Source organism: Apium graveolens, chromosome 10, assembly GCF_009905375.1.
Source record: "Apium graveolens cultivar Ventura chromosome 10, ASM990537v1, whole genome shotgun sequence".
Taxonomy (NCBI): Eukaryota; Viridiplantae; Streptophyta; class Magnoliopsida; order Apiales; family Apiaceae; genus Apium; species Apium graveolens.
Window position 1 is genome coordinate 201911833 of NC_133656.1, and position 19767 is coordinate 201931599.

The following is a 19767-nucleotide window of genomic DNA, read 5'->3' on the forward strand; positions in this document are numbered from 1 at the left end:
ATAGATTCTGTAAGTAGTATTCAAGTCATGTTGACTTTAACTAGATATGCAGAATAGGTTGATTAATTGTACATAGATGATGTCTTGTAATTCTGCATAAATGAAATGAAGTCAAGTGCCAGTTTGCTACCCGACGGATAACCTACAATGAAGTCGACGGATGATCAAATAGACAACCCGACGGATGATCAATGACTCGACGGATGATCATGAACCCGACGGATAAAGAATTCAAATATCTGTTGACAGTGACAACACAATCACATGCGTCGAGTGGATGCAAATGGAATGTGGTAGCCCATTCAACTGGGTTTTCGAGAACAAAGAAGCATTGCCATTTTCATGCTATTTTGAAGATATTCAAAGATGCTGGAATAGAGTAATGAAGTAGCATTGTAATAGATTAAATAGTTTTTGTTTTATTATCTTGTCTTATTACTTTGTAATCTTGGTGATATATAAACCAAGAAGTAGCAACTAAGATAATTTTTATCTAAAAAAGAAAGCAGAGAAACATTTGTAAGCAGGATTCTTAGCATTTCTCTGTAGTCTTAAAAGTTCAATTGTTGTAAGCAGCTGTGAGCATTTTTGCACACAGGGTTCTCTTGATATATAATATATATCTCTGGTGGAATCATTCAAATCCACCAGAAAGTTTTTAAAGACTCTTGTTTTTAATTACTTGTGTCTTGATTCACTTAATTTTTATTCCGCATTGTGCTGATCAATACACTTATATTTATATTCGAGTTAGAAATTTTTATTTCAAGAAAAAGTTTCAAGAATTCCATTCAACCCCCCTTCTGTAATTCTTGTCATATTGTTATATTACTTTACTTGGAATAGATTCTCGAAGACTATTAACGAAGTTATTAGGTAATTTCTGGAAATTGACAAATTTGTTTACACATTAGTACTTTTAAATCAAATAATATCATTAAACTATTCAGGCATGCAATAAGATAAATGATAGTAGAATATACATTAGCATTATATTAGTAAATTATACCGTTTCACGAAGGTCTCTGTCATCACGTGGGAGAGTTACAAAGAACGATGGATTTTCCTCGCTAAAGTACCTACGTGTAATGTTGGATAAAGAGCACACATAATATGTAGAGTTAAAAATGATGAATATACTATAGTACATTACAAGGATTGATAGAAAATTTTAGTTTACCATATCTGAATCTTTCAAGATTTGCATGTTTGCACTACAAAAATTAGTATTTCCACTCATATCTGCAATATAAACAGGCAATATAGCTCATATAAAATGACAATGATTGTATGTCGGAGCCTCTTTAACACTATCATCTCCTAATTCATCTAAAAAGTAGAAAGACTATTCCGATGTTTACTTGCGAGAAAAAATATACTAAATCAACTGTCAATTAAGTAGCAAGAATAAGGAACACATTCGAATCATTATACCCATTGTAACAAACTAAACTTTGAAAATTCGTCTATGGTATCACGACTGAAAAAAACAGAGTAGAACAACAAGTATTCACTATTACTAAAGGCCACTGTATTCACCATTACTAAATTATCGAAATTCTACACCGAGTATAACAACAAGTACTGTACAATTACAACAGAATATCACATATCAAATGACTTGGCCATTACTTTAAATAAAATAAAAAACTACAATTGTGAATTTATATATCGAATTCTACATACCAAGATGTTTACTACTGCTATAATTAAACATCAATTTGTCTGCTTCTCACATTGTGCGGAGACTACTAAAAAAAGATAAATCGGGCACCGAGTATAACAAGTAATGTACAATTGAGGAAGAGTATCCCATATCAAATTCCTTGCCCATGATTTTGAACAAAAGGAAAAACTACAATTGTGAATGCATATATCAAATAGAACATACCTACATGTTTACTACTCATAAAATAAAACATCAATTTTGCTCTAGTTCTCAAATTATGCGGATACTACTATTCATAACCCGATCAAATTAAGTCTTTACATGCATCAATTAAGATCAATACAACTTGAATTACTTTCTCAAGTATCATACAGATCAGACCACATAACTTAAATAAACTACTACAAACAACCGATTGGGACAATTGAAATATACAACCGGAACTTCAAATTAAACAAACAGTAATAGAGGCTTGAGGAATTAGTATCGTAATGTAGATTATCTGAGGATTGAGCTTGGTATGAGGATTGATAGAGCAGCAATCGACCTTCTACGCCGGAGATTTGAGCAGCAATCGAGAAAAACGGCCGCTCCTATATCTGCATGCAAACTCTTTTCTACACTAGACAGGAGTAATAAATTCAACTACTTTTGACCTATATCCTTTTTATGAACCAATAAATAAATTTTTATTGTATTACTAAATAATTTAAAACTAATTTAATTTAATTACCTAATAAATCAAATGAGATATGTTGAAAATATTTGAATTTTGCATAATTATTAGAATAAATTTAAAATTATATGAGTTGTGGACGGAATGTCGTGTTAGCGGATAAAAAAATATTAATTAACAATTTTGTAATGAAAATATATTACATAATTTTTGAAAATTTTAAAAAATAAGCATTTGGCATTTTTTATAAGCAAAAATCTGACAATTTTTAGAATACAATGAAAATTATATGAGCTGTGGACGAATTTTAGTATTTGCGGGGAAAAAATATGCTTTTTATAAATCAATATATTTTTTATTGTATCACTAAATAATTTAAAACTAATTTAATTTAATTCCGTAATAAATCAAATGAGATATGTTGAAAATATTTGAATTTTGCATAATTCTTAGAATAAATTTAAAATTATATGAGTTGTGGACGGAATGTTGTGTTAGCGGAGAAAAAATATTGATTAACAATTTTATAATTGAAATATATTACATCATTTTTGAAAATTTTTAAAAAAATAAGCTTTTGGCATTTTTTATAAGTAAGACTCTAACGTTTTTTAGAATAAAAAGAAAATTATATGAGTTATGGACGAATTTTAGTGTTAGCGGGGAAAAAAATATTTTTTAAATTTTTTTTAATGAAAATATATTACGTAAATTTTTACAATTTTAAAAGTTAAGACTTTAGCAAATTTTTAAGTAAGACTTTGGCATTTTTGAGAATACAGCTAAAATTATATGAGTTGTGGACGAATTTTGTGTTAGCGGACAAAAAATTATTTTCATAATTTTATAATGAAAATATTGTACTAGTTCGTTTCACTTTTCATATCTATAAACTATAAACGGGGACAGATGCAGAAAAAAGAACGAATGCAGTTAGTTAAATATTATAATATATTTAAACGTTAAACAAGGACAGATGCATAAAAACGGAGGAAATTCATTAAATTTAACAATATATTTTATTTTTCTTTCTTAATTAGGTTCATAAAATAATTTAATATACTTATATTAATTTAACAAAACTAGAAAAAATTATCGTAAAAAATTAAGAAAATAAAAAAAACCGTGTGCGTATCACGAACATATTACTAGTATAAATAAAACATCAAACAAATTCAAGTAAATATCATTTTCCACAATAGAATTTATTGTATACGAAAATTAAAATTAATATTCATTTTGAAAGGAAAAAACAATTTATTTTGGAATTAAATTTTTTTAATAATGTACTAATTAATTCGACAAGTGGACTACAAATCTCTTTACTTACAATTCTTCTCATTCTAGTCTCCACGCTTTCATTTCTCTCGCGACTAGGGTTTATTTTGCTCTCCACAAAGTTAGTTCTCAGGTCAGCTCCTTTTCTTACACATGTACAGATATATGTATGTATGAATAATCTATACTTTTTATGTGAATTTTTGCAATTTCTATTTTAGTTAATCTGTTAATGTTTTAATTGGTAGATCTGAATCCTGTTTTGTGCTATTGTTTGTTGGTATGTGATTGTCGTTGATTGGTTACTTGTAATTACGTTTGTCGTAAACAGAATTTTTCCGGGATTATAATCTCGGGATTATTATTCATTCAGTTTGTTCCGGGGATCACTATTGATATTGTTCGTTGTAAACAGAAATGTGAACATCTAGTGCCATGTTTGTTTTTTGGGTTTATTATATCGGGATTATTATTCATTCATTTTGTTTCGGGGAGCACTAATGACATCGTGTGATTTTGTTCGTCACCAACAGAAATGTGAAATGTGTTGGGATTTTGTTGTGATTTTGTTTCATGTTTTTGTTGGTCATGTTTGTTTCGGGGAGCTATTATCCTAAAATTATCTTCTCGGTGGATGTGAAATGTGTTGGGATAGGATCTGGTTTTGAATTGTCCTCTTGGTGGATGTTAGAATGTAGAATATCGTGCATTTATTTCTTTTTAAAATTTATACTGGTCAGTTATTAATTAGGGGTGCATATCTTGACTCTTGATGCTTTGTTGTTACCATCTTATTTTCTGATTGCTATCTTTGAGTTATTTACTTGTTGGAATTGATGCATAGTTTATGAAGTTGATTGAGGTAATTGGGATCCTTATTCTCTTTAAGAACATAAACAAACAAAGGGGTTTATTTAATCAGTGCTAATTGTATTAATTGTTTTTAACATTTTCAAGATGAACTAGTGTAATACAAGCATGTGAATTATGTTTTAATTAGTAGCCAGAAAAGATCTTAAAGACCTTATTTACCCATATGTATAAACGATAAAGATATGTGTGGAACAAAGAACTTATAAATGCTGTCAGATCACTGATTTGTGCACTTTAGGTGTTCACCATATGAAAACTTGTTCTTTTCCAGTAGCTCCTGTAACCAAGGGTCTATGGCTGACTTATATCGCACACCATCATTTAGCTATTGCGATTCTTTTCCTAATAGCAGGTCATTTGTATAAGACCAACCGGGGAATTGCTCATGGCCCTAAAAGATATTTTAGAGGCTCATAAAAGTCCATTTACGGGTCAGGCACATAAAGGTATATATGAGAGATCCTAACCTAACAACATTGTGGAATGCTCAATTATCTCTTAACCTAGCTATGTTAGGCTCTTTAACCATTATTATAGTTCACCATATGTATTCTATGCCCCCTTATCCGTATCTAGCTACTGACTATGGTACACAATTGTCATTGTTTACACTACACATGGTTGCCGCTGCCGCGCATGCCAGTTTTATGGTGAGACTATAATCCTATTACTCGATACAATGATCTATTGGATTGTGTCCTTGAGCATCATGATGCAATCATATCACATCTCAAGTGGGCATGTATAAATCACGTTTTATACGTTGCTTGTCAATTCATGAGTAAGAAATGATAAAGACATTGTTTTATAAACGCCTTAGGAAGTTACTGATGACCTAGGTTACCTCGAGATATTCTCATTGAAAGAACAAAACCCCAGCTTTCTGTATGAGTTGGGATGTTTTTGTTTTTCGGGTTTCGGTGGCGGTTTGGTTTCTGATTTTATGGTTCAATTTTTATTAGACCTGAACCATATTTTCCGTTGTCATCCATGCAGTAGTAGTTCATCATCTCACAATGCTTGTGAGATATGAAGCATAGACAAGTGGGTACCCTCTTTTCAACTATTGTTGATTAGTTTTTGTAATATTATTGGTTGATATCCTTATTCGTTGAGGATAAGTTGTTTTTGAGAGTGTATGAAATAGACTTTGTATCTTTAACCAGCTGGCATGCCACACGGTACAAATGTTTTATTTGTTACTTCTTTGGTGCTAGAAGTGTAAAGAGTAACGTAAGTTATTGTTTTTTGAGTTTACAGGCTTCTGACTGGAAAGTTAAATGGCTGGCGGTAGGGTTGCTCATGCTACCTTGACAGGACCAAGTGTGGTGAAGGAGATAGTTATTGCAACTGTACTTGGCATGTGTGCAGGTGGTTTATGGAAGATGCATCACTGGAATGAGCAGAAGAAGACCAGAACATTCTACGACCTTCTTGAGAAAGGCAAGATTGGCGTGGTTGTCGAAGAATGATATACCTGATAAAGGGACCATAATTGACATCCACATCTAAGCTTGTTTCGCTTTCTTTTGTCTATGCTCACATCATAATCATATTCCCTTTGGGAAATGAAAAATAAAATAGATGTATTTGTATGGTGCTGGTTATTTTCTTCATTTGATTTTGAAGACTTGTACAATATCGCATTTTTGATTCTGATACCATCGTAAACTATTATTTTTCATTAAAAACAGCACCAATTATGCCATTAATATCATATTTGCCAATTGTTCATTAAGTACATATTCGGATTTTAGAGAACCTTGTGCATTTCAGGATATCTGCCTTGGTTTTGATTACTTCAGTCTCTCTTGGCTCATTTCTGACACTCGACTGCTTTACGTAGTTTACGGAAATATTTGCAAGAGCCCTGAATGCGCAACTTCGGTCCTGTTTAGGCGACATTTATAAATTTTTTTAAAAATTGTAGTTCTAAATAATTTCTAATTTTGGGCTAATGCAGGGTAAAACTGAGCGATCAACAATTCTAATTAAATAACTGTTATAAGTGTAAGATCTAGTTGAATCCCACAGAAATAGAAAAACTATTTCTTCAAATATATAAAATCTACATTTTTGAAAATAAGTCAAAGCATCTTTTATCAGAAAAAAACCATCCTCTAAAATAATCCTAGTAATTTTTTGATTTTACAAAATAATTTTAATAAAATGTTTTTCACTAAAACGAAGCTCAACAAACGACGTCGCTCAACACCATCTCTCCAGATCGATTTTGTTCTAAAAAACCCAACACTTCACAGTTCACACCATAAACTCCGATTACAAAACATAAAACTCACCGTCAACATATACACACAAACGAACATATACACACAAACATTCTTCAGTACCAAAATGGAGGTAATAGACGCGCCAATCGATGACAAAGCGAAGAGAATGAGAGATCTACTCTCAAGCTTTTACTCTCAGGACAATTCTACTTCTAGTTCTGATCCACTTGATTCGAGTCACGCTTCAGCAAGATACGCAACGCTTGATTCTATTAATACTACCGGTTTTGACGCCGATCAGTACATGAATCTTCTCGTGAGCTCCGGTTCTAGCTCTGTTGTTACTGTCATTTTGTAGATCTGATTTGTTTGGTTTTGTAAGCGTTTTTTTGTGTAGTTACTTGTTTACGGAATTAGTTTTGAATTGTTTAATTGTAGTAGGTGTTAGCATTTCTAGGTTTACGTGTTTACGATATTAGTTGGGAATTGTTTAGTTCTATTAGCATTTGTAAGTTTATCTGTTTCCGATATTAGTTGTGAACTGTTGAATTATATTAGCATTTCTAAATTTATGTGTTTATGATATTAGTTGCGGATTGTTTAATTGTATCAGCATTTGTAAGTTTAGGTGTTTACAATATTAGTTGCGAATGTGAGCAGTGGTTTCGTAAATTGTAAGAAGTAAATTAATTAGGATTAGAATTATGTATGTGATATTAGGTGATTAAAATGACATTTTAAGTATTTGTACGTTTAATTAGTAAAAGCAGTTGTGAGTGAGTTGAGGCGGAGGTTTTGGAAACAAAATGATTTGTTAGAATTAGAAGTAGATATTTAGTTAGTTTCAATAGTAACTAAAACAGTAGAACTTTTGTTTATGTGTATTAGCATTGGTATGTTATGTCTTTACGATATTAGTTGCGAACGTGAGGTGGAGTTTTGTAAATTGTAGAAATGAATTAATTATGATTAGAATTATGTATGTGATATTATGTGATTTAAATGGCATTTTAAGCATTTGTTCAATTTAATCAGAAAGAAGCTTTGAGTGATTTGAGGCAGAGGTTTTGGAAACGAAATGATTTGTTAGAAGTAGAGATTTCGATAGTTTCAATAGTAACTAAAAGAGTTGAACTGTATAAGTAGATCTAATTTGTTTATTTGTATTAGCATTGGTTAGTCGATATTAGTTGCGAACGTGAGGTGGAGTTTTGTAAATTGTAAGAAATAAATTAGTTAGGATTAGAAATATGTATGTGATATTATGTGATTAAAATGACATTTTAAGCATGTATTCATCTAATTAGTAACTGTAGTTGTGAGTAAACAGTAAAACTGAATTAGTAGATCTAATTTGTTTACTTTGTATTATTATTAGTAACGATATTAGTTGCGAATTTAAACTCTAATTTGGTAAACTGTAAGAAATAAATAAATAAAATTTTTAAGAAATAAATAAATAAAATTATGTAAGAAATAAATAAATAAAATTTTTAATAAATAATTAACCTTGATTAATTGATTGGAACGATTTATTTAGAACTAGAGGTATCTACGGTTTGTACAGAAGCTAATGCAGTAGAACTTCAGTAATTTAGTGATCTCAATAGAATGGTACTTTTTCTCGCTCCTGATTATACTTGATGCAGTGTATTTAATAACTTTTTTTAATTGATTGAAATTATGTATTCAGAACTAGAGATCACGACAGTTTGAACAGTAACTGCGATACTGGAACTTTGATATAAAAACAACCTTAATAGGTCCAGACTATTGTGGATACATTGGATTTTTAACCTCGATAAATTACTACAGTTATCTTGTTCCAAAGCTATCAATTTGTAGAGGTTTTATTTTGCTACTTTAATTAAGCTAGCGATATATTTTTAAAAGAATATTGAATACAGCCGGTCAAGGCCCTCTGCATTATTAGCACCATTAGGCGAGATAGGGGCTTGATATACTTAACGTTAAATCTATACTAAACTATAATAACCGAATAGGGGTATAATTTGTAGTTTGGTTAACCCTGTTTTTGGTTATCCCTTTCGATCACGACCGTCAGATCTTTTAACCAAATGATCATAACCGTTAGATCCGAATACTAAAAAAAATACACCAGCCAAGATTACAGGTTTGAATCCCGCCAACAACAAACATTTATATTATTATTTATAAAATTACAAAATAAAATTCTAGGTTCGACTCCTGCCAACAACAAACATTTATATTAATATTTATAAATAAATACACTAACCAAGTTCACAGATTCGAACCCCGCCAACATCAAGCATTTAATTATTATTTATAAATAAGATTAATGGTTCAAATCTCATCAACCATATACTATTTTATACTATACTATTTGATTTAACTTAAACTTATACACAATCAAATTATAACTATATTGTTATTAATTAACGTATTTATTTATTTATATTAGAATTTCAATAAAATCATATAAAATATAAATAAAAAAATATAAATATTCACAGAACCCGTGCATCGCACGGGGTTTAAGCTAGTTACTGTTAATAACCAGTTTATGCGTTGGACATACTGCTTGATTAAATGGAACCAAATGGAGTCCGAAACAAGGTTTTTTGGACCTTTTTGATGCTAAGTGCTGTAAGTTTTTTTAATTTTTTTTTTTAAAATTTTTTATGTTACAATACCATTGGGAAATAAGTTAATATTTTGATTCTATGCTTACTATGTTATTTCTGCTACATAAAACTTTGACAATACAATGTAGGGTTGCTATTGAGTTTACAATCCTTCCGTTGTGCCTTATGTTCTTAGTTCGGTTTTAATTTATTGTCGCTAATTGAAACGTAACTTTATGTTCAGGTTCAAAAGTCAAATTTAAATGGATTACTTCAGAAACATGTTGAAATGGCGTCTGAGATAAAGAATCTCGACACTGACTTGCAGATGTTAGTCTATGAAAATTACAGCAAATTTATTAGCGCAACAGACACAATTAAGAGGTTGAACTAATTCCTTCACTCTATAATTCATTTGTTCTATTTCAGTTCTGTAGAATAGTTTATTCAATAAGAGAAATTACTGTTTGAAGTAGCACCACCAAATTGTGAACTAGTTACTTGTAGACACAATTTAATCCTGAATATTATATATATATATGCATATTTTAAGTACTGCTAAATGTTGATCGAGCTGTAACTGATGTTTCAGAATGAAAAGTAATATTGTGGGCATGGAAGTCAATATGGAGCAGCTCTTAGAGAAGGTTGTATAAGTATAAGTTTATTTTACCATAATATGTTGTCATTCAAAACCAGAGAGAAACGTTCATGCGGATAAAGCTTTACAATCTTTTTTTAATACCATCACAGATATTATCTGTGCAATCTAGAAGTGATGGGGTCAATACCTCTCTTTGCGAAAAGAGAGAGCACATAGAGAAATTGCACCGTACACGCAATCTTCTGCGTAAAGTTCAGGTAATATGTCAACTTTTTAAAGGTACAAAATATTTAGCTCTATCCGGACTTCTCATGTGTATGCTCGAACTTGCCTTACTAAAGGAGTAAAAGATTTTTCTTTAAGAAGATATAGAAACCATCATGTTACTTTTTTAGCTTACAGAAAAGTTACTTGCTAGAGTTTTTTCAATAACTTACAAGTAGAAGTAAGTTTTTACTCCCAATTTAATTATATATGTTTGGATACTTCTATTGACAATGTATAACCTACAAGCTTCTAAGAGTTAAAAAAGACGATGAAATAAAAAGACTTGACTGACAGTTAGATTGTTAATATATTGTGTTGAGCAAAGGAAAATTAATATTTTTTCAATGTCGAGTCAAGTACAAAAATTAAAAAGAGTCAAACATAAGAATACACCCTTTGTCCCTTCCTACTTTCAGAAATTCAATCCATACGTCAATTTTATCTGCAAGTCATTACTTGATAAAACAGACCACTCGGGGGTGCATGTGGAATTAGAAATTTTAAGTTGGTATTAACTTATAAACTGGTCTCTGAACATGCCCATAGTCATTTACTATGCTCCTTGACTTACTATCCATCTGTTTTGTACAAAGAATTATCTCCTCAATGAACGGTGCTCCTTGAATTCAATTGCTTTCTATATTATTTGCCTTTAGTTATATACCTTTTTCTGGATAATATGCTGAATTAATGTAATTTAGCCAGCATAACTTGTGATTGATCTTCATGTGGACATGAAGAATGGGATAGATGTTACACTTTATATTGTATTTTATGTACATTCTGTAAACTTTACTGTCTTGCTACGGATGAGTCACACAAATTTATTTTATGTGGAAAAGAGCAGTTCATATATGATTTACCTACAAGACTTGGAAATTGTATCAGTTCTGAATCTTATGCTGATGCGGTGAGGTTGTACACAGGTGCCATGCCAATATTTGAGGTTAACTCTTTCACCGTCCTGCAACTATCTACCTAATCTTTGTCCTCTTTTTTTTCGCAATACTAATTCCTCGAAAAAAATTGAAATTTACGATCATTGATTTTTTAGGCATACGGAGATTCTTCATTTTTGGATTGCAAGATGGCATCCGAAGAAGCAATTCATGTAATTATAAACAACTTGCAGGTATGTTCTTTCCATCTCCAGTTAACTTTGGCATAGATACTAGTGTCCTGTCACCTCATACCTGTTACTGCTGCTCTGGCTTATATAAAACCTTTTATCAATGCAGTATGTTATCAAAAAGTACTTAAAGGATGTGAAGTAAGAAAATAAGAATTCACGATAAGGGTTTATGTTTAGAGATTCGAAAATCATTATAGGTAGTAGACATTGTACAAATGTTTCTGAAGATGAATAAGGCAGAAATATTGAGGAGCCTTCAGGAATGGTTGTTGGAATTGGATCTTTCAAGTGACTTTTGTGTCATTTTTCCTAAAACCAATATATCTGCTGTATATCTCGTGGCTGATGGCACCATAAATTCAAAGTATTCGTTGAAATCGTTACACATTGGTATTGGCATATTAGATACAAACGTGTGTGCGATACTATGCACTTAAAAACCTTTTTGATATTTCATCTTCTTCAGATTTGACTTATATATAGATATTAAATATAGAATAAACTTTTTTTTCTTGGATGTTTTCAAAAGATAAATCTTTTTAGTCATACCTCAATCGATCTAGACTTTCAACTTTTTTCATATTTAGGACTTATGATTATTGACTCCTAATGATGATATAAATTATCTAATAGATAACCATATTATGGCATGGCCCAGATGTATAAATATCTAATAATTAAATTTAACCACATATCGAAGTATTAAAGTATTGTCAATTTATGATACAAGTAATTATTTACAGCTATGCTCATACATTTTATCAAATAGTACAAAATAAAATAAAAGAAGTTTAATTACTTCTCAGATGCATGGACTAGACATATCATGATAATTGGGTATATGCATGATATATTGTATATTATTATTGCATCTTCCTGATTAATAATAACATTATCATAGATATGCTCAGAAGACATCAATGTATAAATCACCCTGGAGATCGCTTATATTGAAAGATTGCCTGACAAATCTTTCTTTCTTTCAGGAAAAAGTATTTTCAGATTCAGAGTCCATACAGAAAAGAGCTGAATCTGTAATGTTATTGAAGCAATTGGATATCCCGGTACTGCATTAAGTTTCGGATTTTTTAATCTGCAGATGTTATATTTATTTAGTATTATTTTTACTTTAGTTTGTTACATGCATACATCTCCCTGGTCAAAATGTCAATATTGGCTGAGTATATCATGGATTTGGTTTAATTAGGTGTTTCAGTGTCAAACCTAAGGGTTTTGTAGCTTTGAATGACTACTTTGCATCTAGAAGTTGTAATGAATTTATGCCCCAGGGATTAGGGCATAACATGGAAATACCTAAATGAAGAACTGAGTTTAAGATTTTCCTACTTCTACAATATGAACTTTATCTTACAGGTTGACAGCTTGAAAGATCAATTACTAGAAAAGCTAGAGCAGTTCCTTGTGGATTTGAATTTAGAGTCTGCAGAAGCAAGTCAAGATCCAATTGAACTTGATAATGATCGTGAACAAGAAAATACTTCTAACACGACTTCTAGTGCTAATGGGGTGAGTGTGAATAAGAAATAATTACATTGTCTGAATAATGTATCAGAGATTATATACTTATACGGTTATATCCAACCTTTCTGATTTTTCTTATTAAAGATTTTGTTTGTCATCATTTGTAAGCAGTTATTTGTTGAATACCAAATTAATTAATAGACATATCATATATCCCTTTTCAAATAACTCAGTCTTCAACTCGGGAGCTCGTGGAAGCTGTTCGTGCTTATGGAGCAATATTCCCTGATTCAAAAGAGCAATTAATTAAGCTTCTGAAGGATCTGGTTATGAAGTATGTGAGACACAGTAATTTTCCTTAGTTTTAAGATCCTTGTTTGATTTTTTATTAAACACTATACGTATTATTATTTGACTTTTTTTTTAATCTGAAATCTGTAACTTGGTTTGTAGGCACTTTGAAGCTATTCAAAAACATATAATCAAAGATATTTCGGTAGAAGATCTCTTGGAATTGCTACGTAAGTAAGCTCACTTACTAGAACAGATTTCTGCTGGATGGGCAACTTGGGACAGCCATTTTCTTAATTGTAATGTGGTTAAGATAATTTTGTATATTTGATTTTTGGGTTAAGGTGTAGAAGCCATTTTTCTACATTTTGTATATTAAAAAATTTGACTAACGGTTCATAACATGTATATTTGATCCACATAGCATGATACCTAAATTATATAAAAGACATGTAGAAGCACTTTGAAACTACTGGTACCAAGTCTAACTTGTCAGTTGTGATCATAGTCTCTTTTTGTAGCTATTTTTAGCTGCTTTCATATGATTCTGCAGATTGTTCCCAATTCAGTTTCGATATTATTTTGTTTCAGTATATATCTCTTATTTTAATTTCAATCTGAGTGCAACTACGACGCATTATTTGCAGGTGGTGTATGGACCAACGTGCTCCTGATGGATGAAGTCTTACCTGAGGCTTCTCTTCCTGTTTTTGCCATGGAGGTCTTTTTTTTAATGTCTTTCAGTAGTATCTAAGACGTCGACCCTGCATTTATTAATATACAAGATTGGTAAGTTGGTCTCAGATAATGATTAATTGACTATTTGGTTTCAGGCCGCTCACACAACTGTCAACAAATATATTGCCAGTGCATTTTCATGTCTACTACTTGATATCTCCGGTAAGCTACACTTGTACTTTCAAGACACTTAGAGCGAAAATCATCTAGTCGAAGAATGCATCTTTGGTATAGGAAATTTTGAAACGAATGGGAATTGTGAAAGACTATTGATTGTTGTTTGTTTGCTGTTATATTCTTTCCATCTGCTAAAAAAAAGTATAGTTGTCTTTATAAAAAATTGTTCTAAAAAAACAGTTATTCGGGGCTTTTATCTTAATATCCAGATTTCTTGTATAATGTTGCCTTGAAAATCTGTATAATTTTATAAGTATTAAACTGGCAGATCCTTTCAAGAAACTTCAATCAAGGCCGAAGGAGAGGTGGGAAGAGCACTACTCTTTGCAGGCTGCTCTGGATGCCGGTAAAAAGACTTTACTCCAAGGCAGTGTGGACAAATTACTGGTAAACTTGAGCTTGGACGTCATTTAAGTTTGTGTATCTGCATGTAGGCTCGGCTCTTTAGTTAACCACTGTTTGAAAGAATAGCACAGATGAAGGGGGTTTTCTGCCCCTAAACAACATAAAACACTTCGCTTACAGGCCTTGAACCAATAGCTAGATACACCATCAGTAGATGCCATTAAAGTTAATCTTTAATGAATTGCAAAATAGATAATATTAGCAATGCAGCCTGCTCACACTAGGTTAGAGAACTTTTTGCTCATCTTGTCTGAAGACAAGAAAGGGGTAAAAGCCTGTTATTTTACTTACTGGTTATTGGGCAAGACTGTTGAAAACTTTTTGTATAAACGAAATAAATTAATTTGATGAATATAGACTTCTACTCTAAATCGATGGTGAGACTTTATTGCTGCTCTATGATTCAGCATATTGGCTTTCCAAATTAATTAGGCGTTTGATCAGAAAACCAGTTCGTACTTTGTAGAAATAACTTCAACCAAACAAAATGAAAGGATTTTTTTAGTCCATCAGTCCTATTCCAAGTTTTTAATCCGACGATTGTGCCTCTTATTCTTGCAACCGTTCACAATTAAATGAATACTCATGTCTTTCTATATCCGCAGAGATTTGCAATAATATGTTTAGGTACATTAGTAACAAATTATATTGTTTGTGTCTATTCACGATTTCACAACCAAAACATGAATAGTTCTACTACAATTATTCCTATAAACTGGGACCGTTTTTGATCGAAGGCTTCTTTTGTAAATGTATTAGGGCCACTGGGCCAGTGATACATATTATTTTTTCAGTTTTGAATTTTGAAGGTGTTTTAAACGGAGTTACAGCTATAGTATTAGTATCTTAGGTGAAATTTCATAATCTTGTAAGGTGGTTACAGGACGCTATAAATATTCCTGCTTTCCTACTTAGATTTGTCCTTGGAATTAAAATGGAACTTTGGTAAAACTCATTTTCCCCCCCTAGTTTCTTTATAATCTAAAATTAATCAAAAGATACACTTTATAAATATATGTATGTGGGTTATTTATCAAATGGATCAGTCATTCCACTCGAATATACTAACTGGGTAGTCTCTTGTGCCTCTCTCCCCTCCCTCCCCCCTCCCACCCCCCCCTCCTCTGTGTGTGTGTGTGTGTATTTTAATTAATTAATTTATTTAATTTTTATATGCTGTTGCATTTTAATTGGTTTTTATTGATTTGTGTGTAATAGGACTTCCGTCAGCTCCTTGAAGAAACTTTTGGCCTGCTTCCCAATATGAAAAACTTGATTATTGACTGGGTACAAGAAGGATTTCAAGACTTTTTCGGGAAACTTGATGAACGCTTCCACTCACTCTCTGGAAAGTATGTGTCGGTCATTCAAGGATCAGAAGAGGGATTACAGGGTGACAAAGTTCTTCCTGGAGTTGTTCTTGTGATAGCTCAACTTTCGCTATTTGTTGAGAAAAATGCCGTCCCTAGAATTACCGAGGCAAGTGGTAACTAGAATTGCAATTATTTTGTATGTGGTTACGAATTGCAATTATTTTGTATGTTATTGAAGATTTATCTACTACAGTTGTAGATAGGACCTTTTTGTGTTTAAATTTTTATCACCAATCTTGCAGGAAATAGCAGCTGCTTTCTCTGGAGGTAGTGCTAGGGGCCATGAACATGGTCCTGCTTTTGTACCTGCAGAAATTTGTCGCAATTTCCGTGTATCCAGTGAAAAGTTCTTAAACCTCGTATGATTGAAATCTATACACTCTGGTCATATGAATGAAAGTGGTTTCTACAAAATTAAATGTGTACTTTACCTAAAAATTAGAATGTGCATGCTTTCTAATAATATTTGACATTCTTATCTTTCTTCAGCATGGTTTTGTATTACATGATGATATGAGTTTACTGTATCACTAAACTACATGGTAGTTTAAAAACTGATGTTTGACCGTGTCTTTCTCCAGTATATTAAAATGAGGACTGAAAAGATATCAGGCCTTCTGAGAAAGAGGTTTACTACACCAAATTGGGTCAAGGTCAGTACGGTTTTAGGATTGTTTATAATTTGATAGACTTTGCTTGGCTTTACTACCAATAATAGCTTAAAACATACATATATATATTGCAGCACAAGGAACCAAGAGAAGTTCATATGTTTGTTGATTTCTTACTTCAGGAGGTGAGTACTGTTCTTTTATTGCATTACGTTAAAATTAATTTTAAGCTGTTATATTTTCTACACCGATGCCATGTTTGTTCAAGGGATTATAATTTGCGGACTATTACATTCAAAATTGAAAGGACTATAATCATATCGAACCGGATTTCAATTACCTTTTTGGTTCATTTCTACAGGGGTGTAATACCTTCTCTCACTATTTATTATTATACCATTGTCCATTAGTAGTGAACTAAAACGATTATTGAAACATGGATCTGTGGATAATAGTCTTTTAAATTTAAGATAATTAAGGTAATAGTCCGAAGACTATAATCCTTTAAGAGAAACATGGCCTAAGAGTTTGTACAAATATAGCTCTAGCGCACATTTCCTTTCATGTTTTGAGTATTGATAGGGAAACTACTCATGTGCCAGGTAGAAGCAATAGGAATTGAAGTAAAGCAGATTTTACCTGAAGGTCCCCGTCATAAGCATCGCCGCACTGACAGCAACGGAAGCACAACTTCTTCACGCAGTAATACATTGAGAGATGATAGAATGAGCCGCCTGAATACTCACAGGGCTAGGAGCCAGCTTCTAGAAACCCATCTGGCAAAGCTTTTTAAGCAAAAAGTGGAAATTTTTACTAAAATTGAACATACACAGGTAGGAAATTTTAATTTGAAAGAAGAGTTGTTATAAGGAGTAGAGCAGTATTGACTGATCCATCTTTTCTTTTGCAGGAATCAGTTTTAACAACTATCCTAAAACTTTCTTTAAAGAGTCTGCAAGAGTTTGTCAGGCTACATACATATAATCGAAGTGGCTTTCAGCAAATTCAGTTGGATACTCAGTTCCTAAGGACTATTATATTTAAGGAAATTGTTGAAGATGAAGCTGCTGTTAATTTTTTGCTTGATGAGGTAAGAAATATAAAGAGGAACATTTTATGTCCTCAATTCTTAGTTTGAATGTGGTTATTACCTGGTGATTTCTCTTGTGTAGCATAGTGCTTAAATTTCATGCATTGCACAGAAATAACAAGGATTATAAGAAGTCATTATATATAAAAAAACCTCTTGTGATTTGTACTACTTTAATGTAAATCAAGTTCTAGAGGACGTGTCAATCAATGAGTGAATTTCTTGTTGAGCAGGTGATTGTTGCTGCAGCAGAGCGTTGTCTTGATCCGATTCCTTTGGAGACCCCAATTTTAGACAAACTCATACATGCAAAGTTGAAAAAGAGTTCAGAATAGAAGCTAAACTTTTACCGTAGACTGGAGGATGAATCAGTGTTTTAAATATTCTTTTACATTGCTGTCATCGGAGTTACCATGTTTTCCTGAGTTACCTGATCAGTTAAGCCTAAACTGTTATAGTTTTTTTACTGAAAAGAAGAGATCCCATATAACCCGAAACAGGCGAGGGAGGAACTTGTTCTCAGAGTTTCTCAAGTTTCCATGAAGGTAGAAATGTTTTCTCAAGCTTTTTTAAATTGACCGGTCTCAGTGCAAGCACCTCTAAAGATGGAACATAGTATTATTATCCTCATAGCATGTTTTTGTAATATCTGTGGAAATTTTAAATTGATTCATCGAGTCATAAAGCTAATTTCTACAGTCATTTAGCAATGATACACTGTTGTAACTTTTCATGTGTGGGTTTGACGTCTGTGTATCTGTGGATCAAATAGCTCCAAACTTGTGAATGTGTTCGTCAAAGTGTAATTAGCGGGCATATGGATTAATCACAAGAATTAGTCTGGTCATTTTTTCAAATTTCTGTTTTATATGTTATTGGCTTTTTAATGAATTTAGAAGATTGATGAATAGATTCCAATTTTTTTACTAGTAAAGCTCCGGTTATTCCTGTGACGTCTCACGAAAATGGTAGACTTCTTTAATTGAATTCTAAACTAGATTCCAAATCATACATCGCACATTTTTTTATTTGAAATTGAGAGATTATATACTTTCATGTTATTGATGTTATCTGAGCTATTTTTAGGGTCTAATCTAATATCTTCAGCATCAAATGTAAGTATTGCAGTACAGTTGACAATGGCCGCTTCCCGCTTGTAAGGTATTGCAGAACAGTTGACAATGGATATGGCCACAGCCAGCATATTACTCTAGTATACGAAGATAGTCTTCTTGAGGAACCTGTTACACTGGCAACCTATTAACTCAACAAAAATAAATTACTCCACGGGTTCATGTATAAAAAACCAAAGGACAAACAATCAATGTAGGCTCCAAGTATGATGTTTCAGCAGTCGAGAAAATTGATTACTGCCCTGCGTAATTACTCAAGCATGGATCGGTTAGTGATTTACTAATTGCTATATGTTGGATTTTCAGAACCAAACCCATTTCGCAGCTCAAGTTCCTTGACAAGCCCCCTTGATTTATCTTTTCGATAGCTGGAATGGGTTGAGATTGTTTGGGGCATAGTGCTGATATTCAAGTCTACAGAGAAATGGAGCATTTTCTTTTTGGAACTACTCCATTGAGCTGAATGCTGGTTTTAACTTTCACAGAATGATGATATACTCTACCAAGTTGGCTTATTAATTATTCTACCCATTGTGTCGTCTCTACTCTCTACTAGTATACACACTGGCAAGATCGATTAGAATTTAAAATTTGAATTGTTTTAAACAGGAGCCTTTTGTCTAAAACCCCAGATTTTGACATACTCCTGATTCGAGTACACTGATTGATTCAATATGCCATTGGAAGTTTTGGTACCTCGCGTAATTTTGCTTACTAGTACTATGTTCCCAGTCTACCAAGTTTTGGTAAAGAGGAAACAATCATCACATATATGGTGATGGAGGTGTTTAGGGCTGTGAAGTGTAAACACTCCGGGGAAGTAACTTTTGATGACTGAGATTTAGTGATAAAAATGCTTAAACACAGATAAACAAACCCACTTACCCGTTAAAGCTAGAGTTTGTCCATTGACAACCACGGCCTGATTAAGAGTTATCAAGCTCTGGCATTGAAAACATAACAAAAAAAACTAGCAAGACTTGTCAGTACATTTTTAAGCATTACAGTACCAAGAGTACTTCTTTAACCTTAATCCATGGTTAAGCATTACTAAGTCACAGAAGAAAAGTAAAAAGGTAACGCTAGCTTTACAAGCTTATTTATCCTTCAAGCCCACGACTGCGCATTCTT

At 32.2% G+C, this 19767-nt stretch overlaps 2 protein-coding genes across 2 annotated transcripts; both read left to right on the forward strand.

The window, feature by feature from the left end:
- The first annotated feature begins 3620 nt into the window (after positions 1-3620).
- LOC141693758 (cytochrome c oxidase subunit 5C) lies at positions 3621-6239 on the forward strand. Its single transcript, XM_074498923.1, has 2 exons — positions 3621-3756; positions 5757-6239. The coding sequence occupies exon 2, from the start codon at positions 5777-5779 to the stop codon at positions 5966-5968; it is 192 nt and encodes a 63-aa protein (XP_074355024.1). The 5' UTR covers positions 3621-3756; positions 5757-5776; the 3' UTR covers positions 5969-6239.
- A 450-nt stretch (positions 6240-6689) lies between these two features.
- On the forward strand, positions 6690-18394 carry LOC141692299 (vacuolar protein sorting-associated protein 51 homolog). Its single transcript, XM_074497061.1, has 20 exons — positions 6690-7043; positions 9578-9717; positions 9926-9980; positions 10087-10194; positions 11052-11150; positions 11259-11336; positions 12323-12400; positions 12711-12863; positions 13052-13152; positions 13272-13339; positions 13757-13830; positions 13943-14009; positions 14293-14411; positions 15648-15915; positions 16052-16161; positions 16384-16455; positions 16548-16598; positions 17016-17246; positions 17324-17503; positions 17737-18394. The coding sequence occupies exons 1-20, from the start codon at positions 6852-6854 to the stop codon at positions 17836-17838; spliced, it is 2346 nt and encodes a 781-aa protein (XP_074353162.1). The 5' UTR covers positions 6690-6851; the 3' UTR covers positions 17839-18394.
- The last annotated feature ends 1373 nt before the right edge of the window (positions 18395-19767 follow it).

What these genes read in the sequence shown, in the direction of transcription:
- LOC141693758 (XM_074498923.1), top strand. Translation starts at nt 5,777, where the DNA reads ATGGCTGGCGGTAGGGTTGCTCATGCTACCTTGACAGGACCAAGTGTG.
- LOC141692299 (XM_074497061.1), top strand. Translation starts at nt 6,852, where the DNA reads ATGGAGGTAATAGACGCGCCAATCGATGACAAAGCGAAGAGAATGAGA. An exon ending in TGAAGCAATTGGATATCCCG is followed by an intron (nt 12,401 to 12,710) that starts GTACTGCATTAA and finishes TTTATCTTACAG; the next exon opens with GTTGACAGCTTGAAAGATCA. An exon ending in CTAAAATTGAACATACACAG is followed by an intron (nt 17,247 to 17,323) that starts GTAGGAAATTTT and finishes TTTCTTTTGCAG; the next exon opens with GAATCAGTTTTAACAACTAT.